Below are 18,389 nucleotides of genomic sequence, written 5' to 3' on the forward strand. Positions count from 1 at the left end.
ATGAAAAAAAAGTTAGAGGGGTTGTTCAGCGAACGGGAAGCAAACAAAGTCTTCATACCAACATCGAAGGCTTTGCAGCTATCCAGAAGAGAGCCCTTCTCTATAGGGGTGCTAACACTTTACTAATATAATATCAAGTAAGGGTTCCTTTTTTTTTTTTTGTCATAATTATTTTTTTTTTAATTAGTATCTCGCTATTACATGGAATATCCATTGGTTTCTTATAGCATGGTTTAATATTATTCATTTAGTCCAAATATTTGACTTTCTTTTTCTTGGTTGAATTTATAAGAGCTATGACCTATTATGTAAAGTTGCAATTGTTGTACCTAATCATCATACAATCAGTTATTCATTAAATATTATTTTCTTTATTTTTAAACATGTTTAAAATATTTTAAGAAGTGCGTAGTGTCAGTGATAAAAAAGGTCTTTCGCACACGCATTGTATCGAATCATCATACAATCAATTGTTTATTTATTTATTTTTTTTATAATTAGTATCTCACTATTACGTGGAATATCCACAAGTTTTTTCCAGCATGGTCTAATATTATTCATTTAGTCCAAATATTTGACTTTCTTTTTCTTGGTTGAATTTATAAGAGCTATGACTAATTATGTAAAGTTGCAATTGTTGTATCCAATCATCATACAATCAGTTATTTATTAAATATTATTTTCTCTATTTTTAAACATGTTCAAAACATCTTAAGAGGCACGTAGTGCCGGTGATAAAAAAAAGCTTTTCACACGCACATTGTATCAAATCATCATACAATAAGTTGTTTATTAAATATTATTTTCTCTATTTTTAAACATGTTCCTGACCCAAATTTTACTATAGAAATCCTACTAAAGAGAAAAAAAGAAAGTTTAAAAAACAAAAGAAACCTGATCATGGAGGGACTTGAAATAAAGAAAATAAAGGTGTGAGTAACCCTTTTCAGAGATCAAGTTCTAAATTTTACTTTGGAAATCCTAATTATTTATAGAAAATTCACTTTTTCGCTTTGCGAAAATAGGTTTTTTGAGTAGATAGGAGACAAGAGTTGAACAAAAAACCTTCATTTGTGTATATTGTGGTCCTTTCAAATGTTGGAATAAAGTGTTTATCACTGTTAAAAGTAAAAATACTTCTCTCGAACTTCTTTGCTTTTTCATCCACTTACGACTTTTAACACATTTTGTTACTGTCAAACAGGTATTGGTTTGATTGAGATTCGGCCCTTTGTGTCAATCAAAGTCATTGCTACTAGGTTAGCATAAGTATTTGTGTCAATCGAAGTCATTTCTACTAGGTTAGCAGAAGTATGATATATGACGACCTTTCTCTCTTGGTTCAATTCAAAATGTAATAAGTTGTTAGTGATGGCATTTCTTTTCTGTTTTTAATTTGACTTGTAAAAAAAAGAAAATAATGAAATAAAAAAATATCGAAGTAATTAAAAAAAATATCTTATACGTGTGCAGGAAGACTAGTATCTTATAACGAGAGAGCATAGATAGGGGGTATGGGCCTCCATATTCTGTCTTAATTTTGTTGCAGGAAATGAGGTAGACCAAGATTTCTATGTCCTTGGCTGAGAGGACATGACTTTTGTCATTGGGAAAACAAAAAAAAAAAAAAAAAAAAACAATAACTATTAATTGTTGTTGGAACAATTTAAAAGACATTTTTGTCACAATACTTTTTTTATTATTATCCCGCTTCTGGTAATAGTTATTTCAACAATAGTCATGTTTATTCTATTATTATTATCTTTTTTTTTTTTTATAAAGACAATAAACGCTCAGTAAAAGACTTAGGATATCCAATATATCTATATTTGTTTTATTTTAATTTTAATTGGGAAGTGTTATTGACATTTTAAAATTTTCATTCTACACTCCTTATAAGTGTATTTTTCTTTCCTAATATAGAAAATTTGGAGTATAGAATGAGATTTTTTGAGTGCTAATGACAATTCTTTTTTAATTTTGGTAAGAAAGTCAGAGAGATGATACTATCTAGTCTGATTGGCATGAAGAAAAACCCAAATCGAGTCCCCAAGTTTGATGTTAATTAAGGAATTTGATATTCTCACCCAACCCAACTACTTTAGTTATGTGCATGCCAAGGTTAGGAGGAAAGACCATGGCATCTAGAAACATATGACTTTTAATATTGAAATTAACATATATAAGCGTCAGACCGACCCAAACATGCACCCTCTAATTTAATTGTGTATTTAATCATTTATCTGGTAGAGTTTTTACTCATCGTGCCTCGGACTCCTTTCTCACGAGTCATGATCATACAAAATAGTAGCCACAAGGGTTTAATAAATAGATATTCACTGTCAATGCTATCATCTCTCCCTTGAAGAAAGAAAGAGACACAATGTTGAAGTGATGTGGGAGAGATTAATTATTTCTAATATTATGAAATGTTGTGTTCATTATGAGATAGGACGAAGAACGTGTAATTCGATCCCAATTGTTTCATTAATAAATTTTTTAATTGTAACTAATGAATATGAATGTTTTTCTTATTTGTGGAGAGATGGAACCATTCTAAGATACGCAAGTATTCATGTAGTCACTCGTGCTAACTATATGGTTATAAGTAATATTGTTTAAGTACTGGCGGTGCCACATTAAAAGCTATCATGGGCTAACGCCCATGTTGCTTTTGGTGGAAAAAGAAAATCTTATATGTAATTTTCAGTAATTTCTGAATGTAGCCCAACGTATATTTGGTCACTAAGCTTAATTATCTGAGTTTAATTATATGAATTTATATATTACAATTTATAAACCATCTCTTTTTCTTACACTCTTTTTCTCATCATTTCTTGTACATATTTGTTTCAAGTTTGATTTTATTTGAATTTTAACACGTATTTGTTTAACAATGAAATATTCCTAACTCACCCAATGAAAATTTTCTTAGGCTAGCTAATATTGTGAAAAATATTGTATGTTTCTCCGTTTATAAAAATTTAAATCTTTAAACTAGCCCACTCAGAAAAAAATTCTTACTTCACCCTTACACATAAGACTTGATTGTATAGAAAATTTTCTTGTGAAGAGAGCTTTGAACTTTAAATATATTCCAACTTTATAAACAGATGAATCATTAGATTAGCAGCAACATATAAATTCGAAGTTAACTCTTTTATTATTAGTATAAGTTACTACAAAATTAAGTTATAAGTTGGTTAATCTTTTCATTCATAAATCTTCCTCCTGTTTTTGTAACATACTACTATCAACAACAAATTTTAAAGTAAATGCGATACCTTTCCTATATTTAAGAACAAGGAATCTTTCATGAATGCTTCCATTCAAACTCCCAACATATATATATATATTACTTAGTTATTGATTACTTGCATTCCTATTATATACACACACATCTCATTCTTTTGGTTGAAATTAAACACCAACCACTTGCCAAAAATTTAACTTAGTGGGGACCCGGGGATGCCTCAACGGTTCCAATGACAATGAGATGGGCAATTCGGTAATTTCATCATCAAATCAGTGTCCCATCACCAACTATAATATGATGTATCATATATATAATATGAGTTTTTTGTCCTTTTCATCTCAGCACCGGTCGTCAACTTTGCCGATTTTCCTAATTTACCCTTGATTTATCTCGTATCCACAGTAATCTGCCACCATGCGTAAACTCTTTGATCCACTCCCTCATCCGCCACCATGCGTGAACTCTTTGGATCCCCTCTCTCTCTCTCTCTTCAGTCTACGCAGCTCACTTTTTTAAGCTGACACGGGCCTTTTCTCTTCTGGGTTTAATCTGAAATTTTATCATCCTTTATCTCTGAGCTTATTTTTTCCTCACAAATTTGCTTGACTTTTCCACGCTTTCACAATGAGTCTCTGATCCCACTTTCCTGTATTGGTTCTAAAACCCTGGGCTCAATCCTTCCCAACCCACTTCCCTGTAAAGATGAAGTCTTCAACTCGGCTGGACTCGGCGCTGTTCCAACTCACCCCAACTCGGACCAGGTAATCCTTTCTTCTAATCAACTGGGTTTTTTATGAACTGTTTTTTTTTTTTTTTGGATAATAAAGACTTGATTTGGTTTTTTTTGCAATTGGTAAAGTATTGGGTTATGAGCAATGTCTAAGTTGGAAATTTACTACTTTTTGGATTTTGATATGATTGTTGGTGTTTTGGAATTGGATCTTTTGGTGTTTTATTGGATATCTATGCTATGTGTCTATTTTGTTTTGTCATTGCATGTGTGGAAGTGTTTGATTATTTGGTACTCAATCTTTTCTGGCCTGCTTTGTTTTTGTTCAGTTTGCATACCTTGATGAATTATAGTGTCCATCAGTTTAAATTCATTTGGAGGTACATTTGGTGGACATGTATAGATTTATTGATTGAGAAGCTGCAAGCATTTGTATTCGAACCTAAACAAGGAAAGATTTTGATGAAAGTGGCACTATTTTTTATTGCTTATCCTGTTATGTTTCGAGTTTATTATGCGAAAACATGATTGTGAAAGTTAAAAGTGGTGCCAAATTGTTCTTCATTTTGATATTTTTTTGCCCCTTTCCTTCCGTTTTGACAGGTGCGATCTGGTTATATACGCAAATGGAAAGACAGAGAAAATAGCTTCCGGTTTGTTGAATCCATTTCTGTCCCACTTGAAGACTGCGCAAAAACAGATGGCCAGGGGTGGTTATTCAATTATTCTTGAGCCAGAGTCCGGCAGTGATGCAACATGGTTTACAAAGAGTACGGTGGAAAGGTCTGTAATGGAATCCAGTGCCCCTCTACTGTTTAGGGTATTTGCAATATGTTTGATAACTGCATAAGTTTGATCTTCTCAGCTAAGCACACCAACTAGAAATTGTAGGGTAACATGAATATTGCATGCAATGCATGCTTGATCTCTAATTTTGAACCCCTTCTCATTTTGAAGTGTAAATGCAACTGATTTCTCTATATTTGTCATCAAATGTATTAAAAGTTCTTACTAGATCTTATAGGCTCAACATTTCATCTTCCGAACCTATGAATGTTGCCAGAGCTTTACTTGCAATATCTTGTGTGCTGCAATGATATTTCTCTCCCCGGAAAATTATCATACTGTGCTAATACGTGAAGTGAATCTTAGGTTTGTTCGCTTTGTGAGCACCCCAGAGATCTTGGAACGGGTGTACACTTTAGAATCTGAGATTTTACAGATTGAAGAGGCAATTGCAATTCAAGGAAATAATGAGATGGGACTTATTCATGTAAGTAAAATCTATTAGTCATCAATGATCTGTGTGTGGTATGTCATGGAAAAGTCATCTCAGTTTCTTTGTGGCAGGTAGAGGACAATCATGGAAAACCTGTAGATAGCATTGAAGGTAATGTTGAAAAAACAACTAAACAATGTCACAATGATTTTCTTATTAGTAAAGAAAGATTTTTTTTTCTGTTTCTGTTTTCTTTCAATTTTGCACTGGACAGCTGATATTTAAGTTGTATACCCTTCCCACTCAACACACTTGATGCAGATAGTTCTAGTGGTCCCAGTTAATGCGTCTATCAGGTGGCGACAGCCCCTAACTTTCTGACCATGCTTCACCATAAAACCAGTTTTTTTCTCTCTTATGCAAGCTTTGCCTTTGGGGTCTATATAGGAAAAAAGGAGGGTGTTGAGGTTTGAGAGGGGGTTAACGGGGAAAGTTTCAAATGCTTATTCATATCAGAACATGAAGTCTGGTGAAAGTTTCACTGGGCTTCTATCTCTTTCCTCCCTTTTCCCACTTCATTTTTGTTTCAAATAATGGGAAGCAAATACTCGGTCAACTAAGCTCTGTAATCTGTTGTCATGTATGTTTTAGTTTCCGATTAAAAAGGCTGTAGTTCCTTCTTTGTTTCTCTAGTTAATGGTCCATCTACTAGATTGTGATCCCCAAATTATTTATGACAGGAAACAAGCTTTTGCTAGATGCTAATGAAGAGAAAGCAATTGTCCTTTACCAGGTTTAAATTTATACCTTTTTATTTCATTTATGTTTGTTGTTTAATGTCTGATTTGGTTTCTCTTATAAAACTTGCAGCCTGATGCCCAACCTGAAGCAAATGGACCCACTGCACAAGGGGAAAATTCAAAGTATTTGCCATCTCTCTCATATTCTCTTGTGATGCTCCAAATCCCATGTATTGTGCCTCTCATGGGTTAAATTTATCATGAAAAGTAAACTATTGTTCAAGGGCTCATCACATGTGATCTTGAAATTTTAGGCATCACTTCGAACCTAAAGTCCCTTCAATTATCCTGCTGCCATTTCAAGTAAACCAGGGAAGTGTATGGGCGTATGGAACCTCCTCCCCCTTATGTCTCCTTTATATATAGTTGAAGGGTGGTTATCATTTGCTAAAAAAGAAAAAAATGGTAGACTATTGATGCCAGAAGGAAAAAAAACATGGTTTGTATCATATTTCTATAAAAGTCTGATGGAAAAAAGAAGTTAAAGGGTCAGCACACACATTCACACACACGGGATCGCACACATCTTCATCTACTCACCAACATAATTTCTATTGATGAGAATCGATCCAATGGAGGGATGTTTAGTTTCTCAACACTATGCATTGCATCACATATTATTAGGGTATTTCCTTGTTACTGTACAGCTCTTGTATATGGCCTTCTGCTTTCATCTCCCACATAGGATCTAGAAAGGAGTCAGAGGACTAATTTTTATTTTTTTTATGGTCACTGCAATGGTTATGGTATTGAGCTCTTCGTGTCATAAGTATTCTTTCATCACTGTTATGATATAATTGTATTTGTGTTTTAATTTTTCTCAGTAATAAGAATAACATTATTGCAACAGCTAATCCATTCATCTAATAATATGGTAGAGTTCAGCTTTTAAAAGTCCTGGAGACACGCAAAACTATGCTGCAGAAAGAGCAAGGTATGGCTTTTGCACGTGCTGTTGCCGCAGGTTTTGACGTTGATCATTTGGCACCATTGATATCATTTGCTGAATGCTTTGGGGCTTCACGCTTAATGTAAGTAGAATTTTTTCCACTGGCTACTTTACCATTAACACGTGGCTGAATATTTTGTATCAGAATCTTTCCTGATAATGTTAACGTCATCAATCTAACAGGGATGCTTGTAGAAGATATAAGGAACTGTGGAAAAGAAAGCATGAAACTGGGCAGTGGCTTGAAGTTGAAGCTGCTGAAGCAATGTCTAACCGATCAGAATTCTCTGCCATGAATGCATCAGGCATAATGCTTACGAGTGCAACCAACCAACAAGTAACTGCAGGTAGGAGTACAAATTATAAGAGGTATCCTACCAATAAGTAACTAACCTAATTCATCATTGGGACACTGCTCTATTGTTGTCTGAGTCTTAAATAATTAGACAGGATCATTAATTTCAGTTGTAAAGAGGAAGGGTGTGAAGCTCTACTTGGGTCACAAATATGTGGAGAATCTAATGTTTTGACTTTGAGAAGGGCCCCGTTCATCACACTGCATGGATTTAGTATAACCGTGCTCCAAAATTATGTAGTATCATGTTTGCACATTGTCATCTGTCGTTGCTCATTACTTTTAGGCCTGGCTGAAAAGATTTTGTCTGCTTATTTGTACAGAAGAAAATCCTCCCATGGAGCATCAACCACCATTAAGCCACCAAGAATATTTTCCTGGCCAGTTTCCCCATCAGATGTACCCTCCCTGGCCTGTTCATTCTTCTCCAGGTGCATTACCAGTGTATCCACCATATCCTATGCAAGGCATGCCTTATTATCAGAATTACCCAGGAAGTAGCCCATTTTTTCAGCCACCTTATCCAACAGTAGAAGATCCTAGACTCAATCAAGGTCAAAGAATACAGAAAAGGCACTCCATGGATAGCAGTAGTGGAAATACTGAATCAGATGATCCGGAGTTGGAGAAGGGTTTTTCAAAAAGTCACGAATCAGGAAAGAAGGCTAGCCGCTCAGGTAAAAAGCAATCAGGCAGGGTTGTCATTCGGAACTTAAATTACATCACTGCAAAGGGGAAGAATTCTTCAGATAGCGAATCAGCTAGTGACTCTCAAACTGATGAGGACAATGGAGATTTTGAGGGTGGCATTCCAGGGAAGAAGGTTGTGCACCCTCATAAATCCTCGAAAATAAAAGAAACTGTTCCTATGAAGGAGGGAGATGAGGGGAACTGGCAGGCATTTCAAAATTTCTTACTCAGAGATCCTGATGAAGACAGACGCGATCTTGACCAAGGCATGTTTTCTAATGAAAAGAAGAGTCAACTGAAAAGACAACAAACTAACCTGGGGGATGATCCTTTAGTTTCTGGCGGTCAAGATAGGGGAGAAATTCAAGAAGGAAATACAACAGATATTAATAAATTTAGTGGAAATGTTACCCGCATGCGAAAGTCATCAATTGATCAAATGTTGATATCTGCAAGAGATGATCAGTTGGGGCATGGTAATGGGCGAATGGATTTACGGACTACAGAAATAGATGGCAGAACGGGTGGTTATAGAAGGGCTGCCACTGATGATTTTATGATTCATGGACATAATAACCAGTCAGGTTTTACAAGTTCTCCCTCGGATCCGCTTGCAATAAATGGATTTGATCGTGCAACCAGCAGTTTGGATAGGAGGTCTTCTCACATGGATGATGATTCATACATAGTTCCATTGAGGTCAATTTCACTAGACCATCTCGAAAACAATGACAGAAATGCTATTGACATGGGCTCTGAGTTCCCATCAGCAGCCCAGAAGGTGGAAAACTCCCAAGTTAATTATGAGCCAGATGAATTGACTTTAATGCCTGAGCGTGGTGCAGAGAAGGGTTCAACAGGCTACGACCCTGCTTTGGATTATGAAATGCAAGGTGCTTCTCTGGATAAGAAGCATAAGGAGGATTTGAGTGACAAGCAAGGGTCTAAGAAGCCCGACAAGGATAAGAAATCAAAAATGGTTTCAGATAGTTCGGATAAGAAGATTGGAGGACCAATAAGGAGAGGAAAGCCCTCAAAATTGAGTCCTTTGGATGAAGCGCGGACGCGTGCTGAGAAACTAAGAAGCTATAAAGCTGATCTTCAGAAAATGAAGAAAGAGAAGGTTATTTATCATTTTCCCATCTGTTTTGCTTTTTCAGAGAGTAAATTTACTAAGACCTCTCCTAGTCTTACAAAATTACATATGCTATTCTCATGATCCAAAGTTTAGAATTTTTCTTTTCGAAACACTTTGTTATTATTATCTTCTTGACAGTTTTTTAATGCCTTGGACTTGTAACTGAGTTTGAAAAGTTTTTATTTTTATTGGAAGTTCAAAAATTGGATCAATATTCTCTATATTGTTGTCACCAGACTCTCCACCATCTTGCACACCTATTTGAGAAAATAATTCTTTTTTCCTTTAATACCCAGATTTTTAATTGTTAAAATTATTAGAAATTATTCTGAAATCTACTATGACAAGGGAGGCTAGTATAGTTTATTAAAATTGGAGGTATGTAATTCATTTGTTTGTTATAATTTCCCCTAATGCTTGATTTCACTATGAAAAGTAGAAACCCTCAATGTTCTAAAATCGATATGCAGTAGTCAGGCATTGGGTAGGGGCCTAGCGCCCTAGGGACTAGGCGTTTTATTTTATTTTGATTAAATTTATTATGTAAAATAAATAAGTGTCTACTTATATTTTAAAAAAAATAATACATAATTTTATTAGGAAACTTAAATCATATAAAATGTCTTATGGATGCAGATACTTTTACAAGTTAGCCATGTCCTTGTCAGACAATTGCATGTTAGGAGGTCAACATGTGTATCAATCTTGTATATCTCTTTAAATCATATAAAATGTGTCATAAAACTATGAAGCACTGGAACTTTTACAAGGTGGTCCTGTCCGAGGGCAGAACTAGAAACTTTTTACAGGGTGGGCTAACTTAAGATTTATTGTTCTGTTTTTTTGGTTTATAAAACGAAGAACTGATGAGTACAATTTTTTTAAATGAAACTAGCCTATAATTTGTTTCTAAAGAGTGTAACATGGACAATTGAAAGTTATAACATAAAACCAGACGTTGATTGACAAGTATGATACATACAGATATGTACAAACAGAGAAGTGAAACAAAAGAATCAAGAAAAAAAGCTAAAATCGATTGTTTTAAATTGTAACTATAATTTTTTACAAATAATAACAAAAAATGAACTTAATGAGCTAAATAAATAATAGCCTACATTTGAAAATAGATAGGTATATAGACAAACAATTTGATTGTCCCACCAAAGCTACATGCCCTACAGCCTATGGTAGCCTGAATGTAGCTCTGCTTTGGTCCTATCCACGTTATTTTATTTTATTTACACCTGAACCTATTTGTAGACTTGGTGTTTTTCTTCAAGAAACATCCCCAATGAGTTTATGATTTTAAATTAAAGAGAGGGAAAGAGTTCACAAATCAGAATGTTATAACTTTAAATCATTAGTAAAAAGTAAAGTTCACATATTATAAAAAAATGTAATTGTTTGTTGCTTTCAATTTATCGCTCATCCTATTTGTTTTGCATCATAACTTTTTTCCTGGGTCTGGTGTCCATGTCTGTGCTACAAGAGGTTATATGTGTTGTACAATTGGCTTCACATGCTTTGTGCTAGCTAGTTTATCGGGTTTATTCATAACCTTTTTCAATTTTTGCACTTTTGGTTATCAGGAAGAAGAAGAGATGAAACGGCTGGAAGCTTTAAAGATACAGAGGCAAAAGAGGATTGCTGCTCGAGGTGGTACCATCCCTGCTATGTCACCATTGCCCTCACTGCAAACCAGGAAACAAGGGCCGACAAAACTATCTCCGAGTACTCACAAAGGATCAAAGTTTAGTGATTCAGAGCCTGGGTCATCATCTCCTTTGCAAAGGATGCCCAACAAAACTGGCGTTGTGGGCTCTGCAGATTCTCACAAAACCTCCAAATCCAGCAAACTGAGTACCGGAAACCACTCTGCTGGACACAGGTTAACCCAGTCTGTATCTTCATTGCCTGAACAAAAGAAAGACATCGCTGGTGTTGCAAGTAATGCTAAGCCATCCATGGCACGGATTAGAAGATTATCAGAGCCTAAGGTAACTAACAGCCATCATGTTACTCCAGTGAAGCCGCGGAGTACTGTAACAGTATCAAAGCCAAAAGTTTCTGATGGGCCTGAGAGCAAGAAAATATCTGCTATCGTGAATTATGACAAAAGCAAGGCTGCTACTCTCCCAGAATTGAAAATCAGGACACCAAAGGGACCTGATGCTGCCCAGAGCACATCAACAACAAAAGGAACGACACAGAAAGATAATTCTGTGAAGTCTACTTCTGAAGGTGGTCAACTGAGGAGGAATGATGACAAAATTTCACACCAGAGTGATCGGGATGACAACCCAGTAATTAAGAAAACCGTTGTGATGCTTGAGAATCCTTCCATTCCTATAGTACATGCATATGAAGAAAAATTGGGGGATGCAAAAGGACAAAATATTAGGGAGAAATCAGAGGATGTGTCAGAGTATGCTGTGATTCGGGCACCAGTTTCACCACTTACAACTGATACCATCAATAGGGAACCCACTCATGACCTATTACAGCAGAAAATTCAATCTCATGAGGTATGGCTGGGCAGATAACCAAGGACTTTGCTTACAGTTTTCAATTGTTAGCCTTTACTGACTACAATTGACAATGATGGGTGTGATTGATCTGAAAGTATTACAGCTAAATTTCAATGTTTACAGTCTTGAATATTGCAATTTCAATAACTGTGACACAAGAGGAAGATTCATAGGTTTTACTCGGATGCATTGTATCAATTCTTGGTCATTGTTCCCAGCTAACAAAAGTGCAGTTTATATGAGTCCTTACTATTACTACATGTGAAGTTCAAAGGGCTTTTTATTTTCGTTTATTTTATGTTTCCTAGTCATGGCATCCAAATTTTATTTGCAATTCAATTGCTTTGGTTATTTTTTTGGGTGTTATGTAGGTTGTTAGGCTTTTCTCTGTGTCTGCCTATTGGAAAAGAATATATTTTTATATTTTGCTCATATCATTAATTTTGGATCAATTTCCGAGTGGTCTTTGTGCAAATGTTTATTGATGATCTAATATTTTTGTATAACCACTTTGATGGATAGGGCACCGTGAGTAATATACAGAAGGAACCAGCAAAGTCTCCAAGCAATAGCATCGTTGGAAAGCCATATCAAGCTCCTTATGTGCGAGTTTCTTCTCTGGAAGATCCATGTACTCAGAATTCTGAGTACGGAAAAGCACCCCCAAACTTAGAGACTGTGGCAACAGGCACAGTGACCATAAAAGCGTTTGTATCTGAATCTAGTAACCTGGAAAAGATTCCAGAAGCAATTGAAAGGCCTCAGGCAAAGGAATCATCAAAAGGGTTTAGACGGCTGTTAAAGTTTGGGAAAAAGAACCATGGCTCATCATCAGGAGAACGTAATGTTGAATCAGATTACGTCAGCATAAATGGTACTGAGGCAGCTGATAATGGGACAAACAATGTTTCTTCTAGTGAAGGTAACTTTGCATTATGCCTTTAAAACATATAAACAAAACATTTTGATGACTGAATTTGAAAAGTGATTAACATTACGGAAAGAATAAAAGAAGACTAATGAAAAATTGCAGCTATAACCAAGTGTCAAGACAGGAAAGTTAAACAAATCTGAAATCCACACGATTTAGGTTGGATTTGGATATGTGGACTTAATTCATAAAATAGCGATTCAGCTTGTGTTGACTAAAGGAAAAAAAAAAAAAAAGTCATAGTTAACCAGTCCTGTACCATTTTGCTCAATCTAAACTCTCGAAACTACATACGATTCTCATTGAGAATATTACACTTTTCATTGTGCCGGTTAAACTTTATACCATCCAAATCCATTGTAGATTAAATATTTCTAAAACCGTATCTGTAAAAGAATGTCTAATTCATGTGCCTCCGTTTTCTGATTGTCAAAAACTCACTCCGGATACTGTAGGGTTTTGATGCTCCCCTCTGACAAGGCCAATGAGTGCTCAATGCATGTGTAATCTCATATTAGTGTCCAATGTGGCACATAGAGAACTAGTTCAGTTTTTCTTGTGCAGTTCCAGGAACTCCGCTTCCATTCAATGCTAAGAGTCACAAGTGAAGAAAAAAAGAGTGAGAAAATGTTTTGCTGGTGCGACTTTTGGCTGGGAGTTCGCTTTGCTTTGTTTTGTGTGCTGTTGTGTTGCACGAGTTTTTGATTGCTGTCTCTCCTGTGTTTTTTGTTTGTCATCACTAAGTTTCTGTTCATTTACGAAGATTGCAAGTCACTGGTTTGTGAAAAAATCGAAATTTGTAATGTCAAAGTGGGGATTAGGTCAGTGGGATGTTATTTATGGAGTTTGATCTCGAATACTACTTAAGCTGACTCATTTTTTATGCTCCTTTCCAGTGTTTACATTAAAGAATCTTATCTCACAAGATGAAACTCCTAATTCCAGCTCTACACTGAAGTGTAAGTGTTTACAATTTCTGCAACATGCATTGCTTCGTTCATTCATTTTTCTTTTCTTTTTAATGTTCCACTAATTCTAGTTGTGACTTACAAGTTCTTTCATATGGTTACAGCTTCTCGCCATTTCTCCTTGTTGTCACCATTCAAAAGTAAGACTAGCGAAAAGAAGCTGACAACGTAACGATGTGAATGCTTACGAAATTGAAGGTGAAGAAGCAACAAGCCTTCTCTTATTTTGCCACCACTTGGCCGCAATCTCAGTCATCAAAGCTATACAAATTTTCCTCTCCTGTATGTTTAAAAGTAAAATCTTAGTTTTGTTGTTGTTTAACTTGTCCTTGTACATTCATATTAGTTTGTTAGTGTTGCATGCAAATTCGTTTGCAGCTCTCCTCTGCGTAATTTGTAAACTCGACGATGATTGTTGTTGGACGGTTTGTTGTGAATGGGATTGATGTCTTGGGTTCTTGGATCTCACATGGAGGAAAAATGAACAAAAATAGTGTTCCTACAATTGAAGAGTGGCTTATATTTTCTCTCAAATTTAAACCAAAAGAGTTGGAAAAATCCCAAATAGCATTGCTCCTTGATTTGTTACATTTTTGTTGTCGCTCTTTAAACTGCTAGTCATGTCTTTTCTTCAGTACAAGCGATATTCTTACATTAATTTACACCAAGGGAAGGGAATGGCTGGAATTTGTGATGCAGCGGGTTGAGGAGAAGTGCCCTAACCGATGGGACAATCCATCACTTGCAAGTGTTAAGTCATGTATGCACTAGTAACATTAAAAAAAGTCTCTTGCCCGACAAGTATCGTATATGGCAGATTGCTTTGTAAGAGAATGCCACCTATAAATCTTCACTCGTTGCACAAATTGGTTAAGGAGAGCATTGCGCAACATTTAACTCGATGGGTTCACAATATTTCACCTTCAATCCTTTTTTTGGGGGGTTTTATCAACGGAGGAAGGGAGAATTGAATTCAAACTCCGGGCATCTTCTACCAAAAGTTGGTTGATACTCACAGTTGCGAACCACTGAGGTCGGCAAAATCTCAGGTGCAAACGTTGTAAACTATCCTCTATCTATCTTTCGTCACGAAGACGTTAACATGGCTACACAGTAGAATCTCTCAGAGGTCTCTCATGAGTTTCTGATGTTTTTGAGCCCTTCATTTGGGGTTTTCTCAGGCCCTATCAGGTTTGGAGTTGTTTGAATGATATTCAGATCAAACCCAAAAAGTGTCTAATACAAGATGGACAAACAAGTGCGCAAGCAAATGGTGTCGCGTGTTAATCAAATCTGATGACCAAGCAAGAAAGGCAGCCTCTGCTCATCCTATTCGAAGCTTCTTCCGCCAAACACTCGGAAGCCTTGTGTGGATTTTCGATGTGCCGGATGAGATTCACAGCCTCTTGATTCTTCATTACCTGGAACAGATTATAGTCTATGGATTAGTTACTCTAATAGGAATAAATTTTGGCAGAATGTGTGTGGGATAAGAAAACGTCAGTGCTACCTCCCATATGCCAGTGCTTGCTAAAATGACAAATTCAGTGTCGGGATCAACCCCTTCAACCCCAACAACAAGGTCTGAGCCTTTGGAACTCTTGGTGTTTGCTGCATTACCTGCAATCTCACACTAACATGTTTACTTTTCGTACACGTTCATACACGAGCATGCCAAAAATGAGGTACATGCAGGAATATTAAACACGAGTGCGTCAAAAATGAGGAATGGATTCGGCCGATGCTGGACGTGATGATTCATGGCCATTTAAGGTCATCGAATTTGTTTCTCAGCATGGTGTGGTCGAGTCCAAACCTCATTTCTTAAGTGAGAAAGATATTGTCACATCATCTGCCGTATCAGTTGGTGAATAAATTTGGCGACTATAGGGTTATGGTGCACCGTACCTCTAAGGAACCTGTGTGACCAAATTTTTTTGGTTGATTGCTTGTTCCTGCTGCCTATCTGACGAGCCAAACCATCTTTACACACAACTGCTCTATAGTCTCCCATGTTAGCTAATACAAGCTTTTCCCCGTCGATCAACAGCGCAGAAACTGAACCGACTCCATTCGTCTCCTCCGAGGCCTCTCTAACCTTCGATCTAGCACCAAGATAGGCTTTTCTCATTGTCTCCTTGCTCTTTCCCCTTATATGAGACTGCACATGGTTGGACTTAAAAAATGAAGCACGTAGGAGGAAAACAAAAACACAGACAATTGGGCCAAATTGCAAATCTCCAATAACATCTATGTTACCAATCAACATATTTTGTTATATGATGATAAATTCTCCTCTCCTATTGCGCACGCTCGAGCAATTCTAAAGTTGGTGTACACCAAAGAGAAAATAAGGCAAAACCCCGTTCGCATGAGCCGGAACTAATTGACAATTATCTTAATGAAAATTGGATTGTGATTACTTTAATTTGTGCTTAATCAAAAGGAAGTGTTCCCTGCAAATATATGGTTTTACCTCTTTAGGCTTCTTATCAAACAAATGTGACTGCATGTACTTGGTAACTCTGTCGCCAACCCGGGCATCAAAAACTCCAAAAAACCACAGCTCAAGCTCTTCAATTTGCTCTCTCTGAGCCACAATAAAGTCCGAATCGGAATCACCATAAGCAGCCGGTGATGTGTTGCTCTTAATGGTGTGATATCCATGTGAGACTGCAGGCATCATCCACGACGGTTTCTTTGCCATGGTGGCTTCTTTCTTCTTCCCCCCCACACCACTTCTCCTGAGGAAGCGTTTCAGCTGCAAAGCCGGAAACAACATTGTTGATAAAATTAAGAAAGAACTGCTATAGTTAAGGACACATACATACATACATATATATATATAGGGGGAGAGAGAGAGAGACGATCTTTAGGGTAAAAATTAGTGATAATCACATATGTATGCAAAGAAACCATCGAAACTTCAACTAAAAACAAGCAAAAAGACAAAAAATCCAACGTTTTTCTTTTTCTTTCGAGCAATATTCTAACTTAATCTAAATTTTAAGGAGAGACTCAAAGTTGAGTACGGAGAAGAATACGTAATGTTTAAACAACTTGGCTACGTCCGGTACGAAAATCAAACTTTGTTTATGGTAATTCCATGGGTATATAATAATAACAATTTCATTTTATTTTTTTCTTTGGTCATTTCCCATATTCCAAACACAATCGGCATATTCCATAATCTAGTACTACCATAATAGTTATCAGCCAAAACTCAGAAACCCCGAAATCAGAGTATTCAGATAGTCCAAGAAAATTAAAAAGGCTAAACAAATGCAGTGTTTCAAGAAAATGAAACATATGTACAGGAGCGCTCAAACGCTAATCGGAAAACACACGTAGACTTACCTTTTTCTTGATATGAAAATCTTTAACGCCCATGAACACCCCTGAATACGATCAGAGGTCTTTCGGTGATTATCTGGAAAATGGAGAAGATGATCGACCTTCAGGCCAATAAAAATTAAGAGCTAAACTTGGCAAATACGACGGTTTGAAAGTATTGTGTTGGTAATGTAATTACAGTTTGGAGGCTATTTAAAGTCGATGAGGAGTCAATGCTGGTTTTACATTCATCTAGAGACATCCTATTTTTAGGGCTAATCAATGTATTAAAGAGATAATTTATTAGCTTTAATCATCTCTTAATCTGTTAGCAAGAAATTTAAACTCTGTAACTCCCCATTTGAGGATATCATGGTTATGGTCAAAATTTACGTGGATATCTTGTTTGTGGTCAAAATTACGTTGTTTTATTTCCTGATCCTTTTTACAGTACAGGCGAGTCTCACATATAAATGTAGTTAACAATTATAGTGCAAACAGGTCCTTTAAAAGAAGAGATCTCTTAAAATAGAGATTAGTTTTAAGACCTATTCCACATCGAATTTTAATAATTCGAACCGTCTATTTTGTAAATCTCAGTTCATAGATCATCTATGCAAAAATTCAATTCAATCCGAAACTATTTGCCCATTTAATTGTCACGATAAAAATTCAATGTTTCTTAGAATATAGTGAAAATCAATTTCTTTGAACTCAATTAAATGTTTCAAATATTTCTGATATAGCTTATATTTTGCAAAGATGATCTATGAGTGCAACTTTAAAAATATATGGTTCGAATCGTTGAAGTTCGATGTGGTGTGAACCTCACAACTAATCATTTTTCTTTAATTTGTTAGAAAATATATATTATATTTGAGTAAATGTGAGTCGAACTCATGATTTGTTTCACATCTAAAAGCCCAAATAAATGAATTTAGAAAAAAGACGGTAGCTTGACAACAAACTATAATTAAACAAACCTTAGAATGATCTATGAAATTTTCGTTATACAGCTTAGTTTTGTGATAAATTAGGCCAACTATCATAAAAAAAAAAAAAAAAAATTTGGTAAAACCTAACTATCATAATTTCAATTTGGTGACCCAGCTTTAATAAAAGTCTTTGAAGTTTCTTCCCTTTTTTAAACTGAAATTAAAGACTAATTTTAAGCTTTATTGGCTCATGCCTTTTTAATTCCTTACAATCTTTCTATTTTTGTTGGAAGCGATATCGTGTTTATTTTATGTGACTTTTAGGCCATTAGATCCCAAAGAAGATGTCATGTTACTCCATAATACGTGTGGTCTGCAAAATAATTATGCGTATTTCGTTGGATCTTCACTTTAGAATTATTTTCACGAATTTTAGTGAGGTTACATCTATCTTTGATAACAAAATTGGAATCAAATTAAAGGTTTGAATTTTATAGTTTTGATTCTTTTACTAGTCCGAGTCGTGGCCGTGGACTTTGAAGTTTGGAATGGAA

The 18,389-nt window shown here is 35.8% G+C and overlaps 2 protein-coding genes across 4 annotated transcripts; one reads left to right on the forward strand and one right to left on the reverse strand.

Moving 5' to 3' along the window:
• The first annotated feature begins 3,767 nt into the window (after positions 1-3,767).
• LOC103965641 (COP1-interacting protein 7) lies at positions 3,768-14,035 on the forward strand. Of its 2 annotated transcripts, XR_007254689.1 has the most exons (15): positions 3,768-4,017; positions 4,590-4,769; positions 5,139-5,259; positions 5,337-5,376; positions 5,946-5,998; positions 6,076-6,128; positions 6,884-7,036; positions 7,138-7,301; positions 7,633-9,122; positions 10,730-11,665; positions 12,191-12,590; positions 13,055-13,085; positions 13,195-13,218; positions 13,496-13,558; positions 13,672-13,687. XR_007254689.1 is itself a non-coding variant. In XM_009378711.3 (13 exons), the coding sequence occupies exons 1-13, from the start codon at positions 3,959-3,961 to the stop codon at positions 13,737-13,739; spliced, it is 3,780 nt and encodes a 1,259-aa protein (XP_009376986.2). In that variant the 5' UTR covers positions 3,768-3,958; the 3' UTR covers positions 13,740-14,035. The 2 variants fall into 2 exon arrangements, 1 of the variants encoding a protein (XP_009376986.2); XM_009378711.3 differs by lacking the exons at positions 13,055-13,085; positions 13,195-13,218 and having other exon boundaries at positions 13,672-14,035.
• A 499-nt stretch (positions 14,036-14,534) lies between these two features.
• On the reverse strand, positions 14,535-17,099 carry LOC103965642 (putative protein phosphatase 2C-like protein 44). Of its 2 annotated transcripts, XM_018651990.2 has the most exons (5): positions 16,925-17,099; positions 16,044-16,328; positions 15,476-15,728; positions 15,078-15,187; positions 14,535-14,988 (listed from the first exon to the last, which is right to left on the reverse strand). In XM_018651990.2, exons 1-5 carry the CDS (start codon positions 16,955-16,957, stop codon positions 14,851-14,853), a joined length of 819 nt encoding a protein of 272 aa, XP_018507506.2. In that variant the 5' UTR covers positions 16,958-17,099; the 3' UTR covers positions 14,535-14,850. The 2 variants fall into 2 exon arrangements, with proteins under 2 accessions (XP_018507506.2, XP_048430591.1); XM_048574634.1 differs by lacking the exon at positions 16,925-17,099 and having other exon boundaries at positions 16,044-16,410.
• Positions 17,100-18,389: the final 1,290 nt, after the last annotated feature.

This window comes from the organism of the source record quoted next, unplaced genomic scaffold, assembly GCF_019419815.1.
Source record: "Pyrus x bretschneideri cultivar Hongxiangsu unplaced genomic scaffold, Pyrus_bretschneideri_v1 Contig73, whole genome shotgun sequence".
Classification (NCBI taxonomy): Eukaryota; Viridiplantae; Streptophyta; class Magnoliopsida; order Rosales; family Rosaceae; genus Pyrus; species Pyrus x bretschneideri.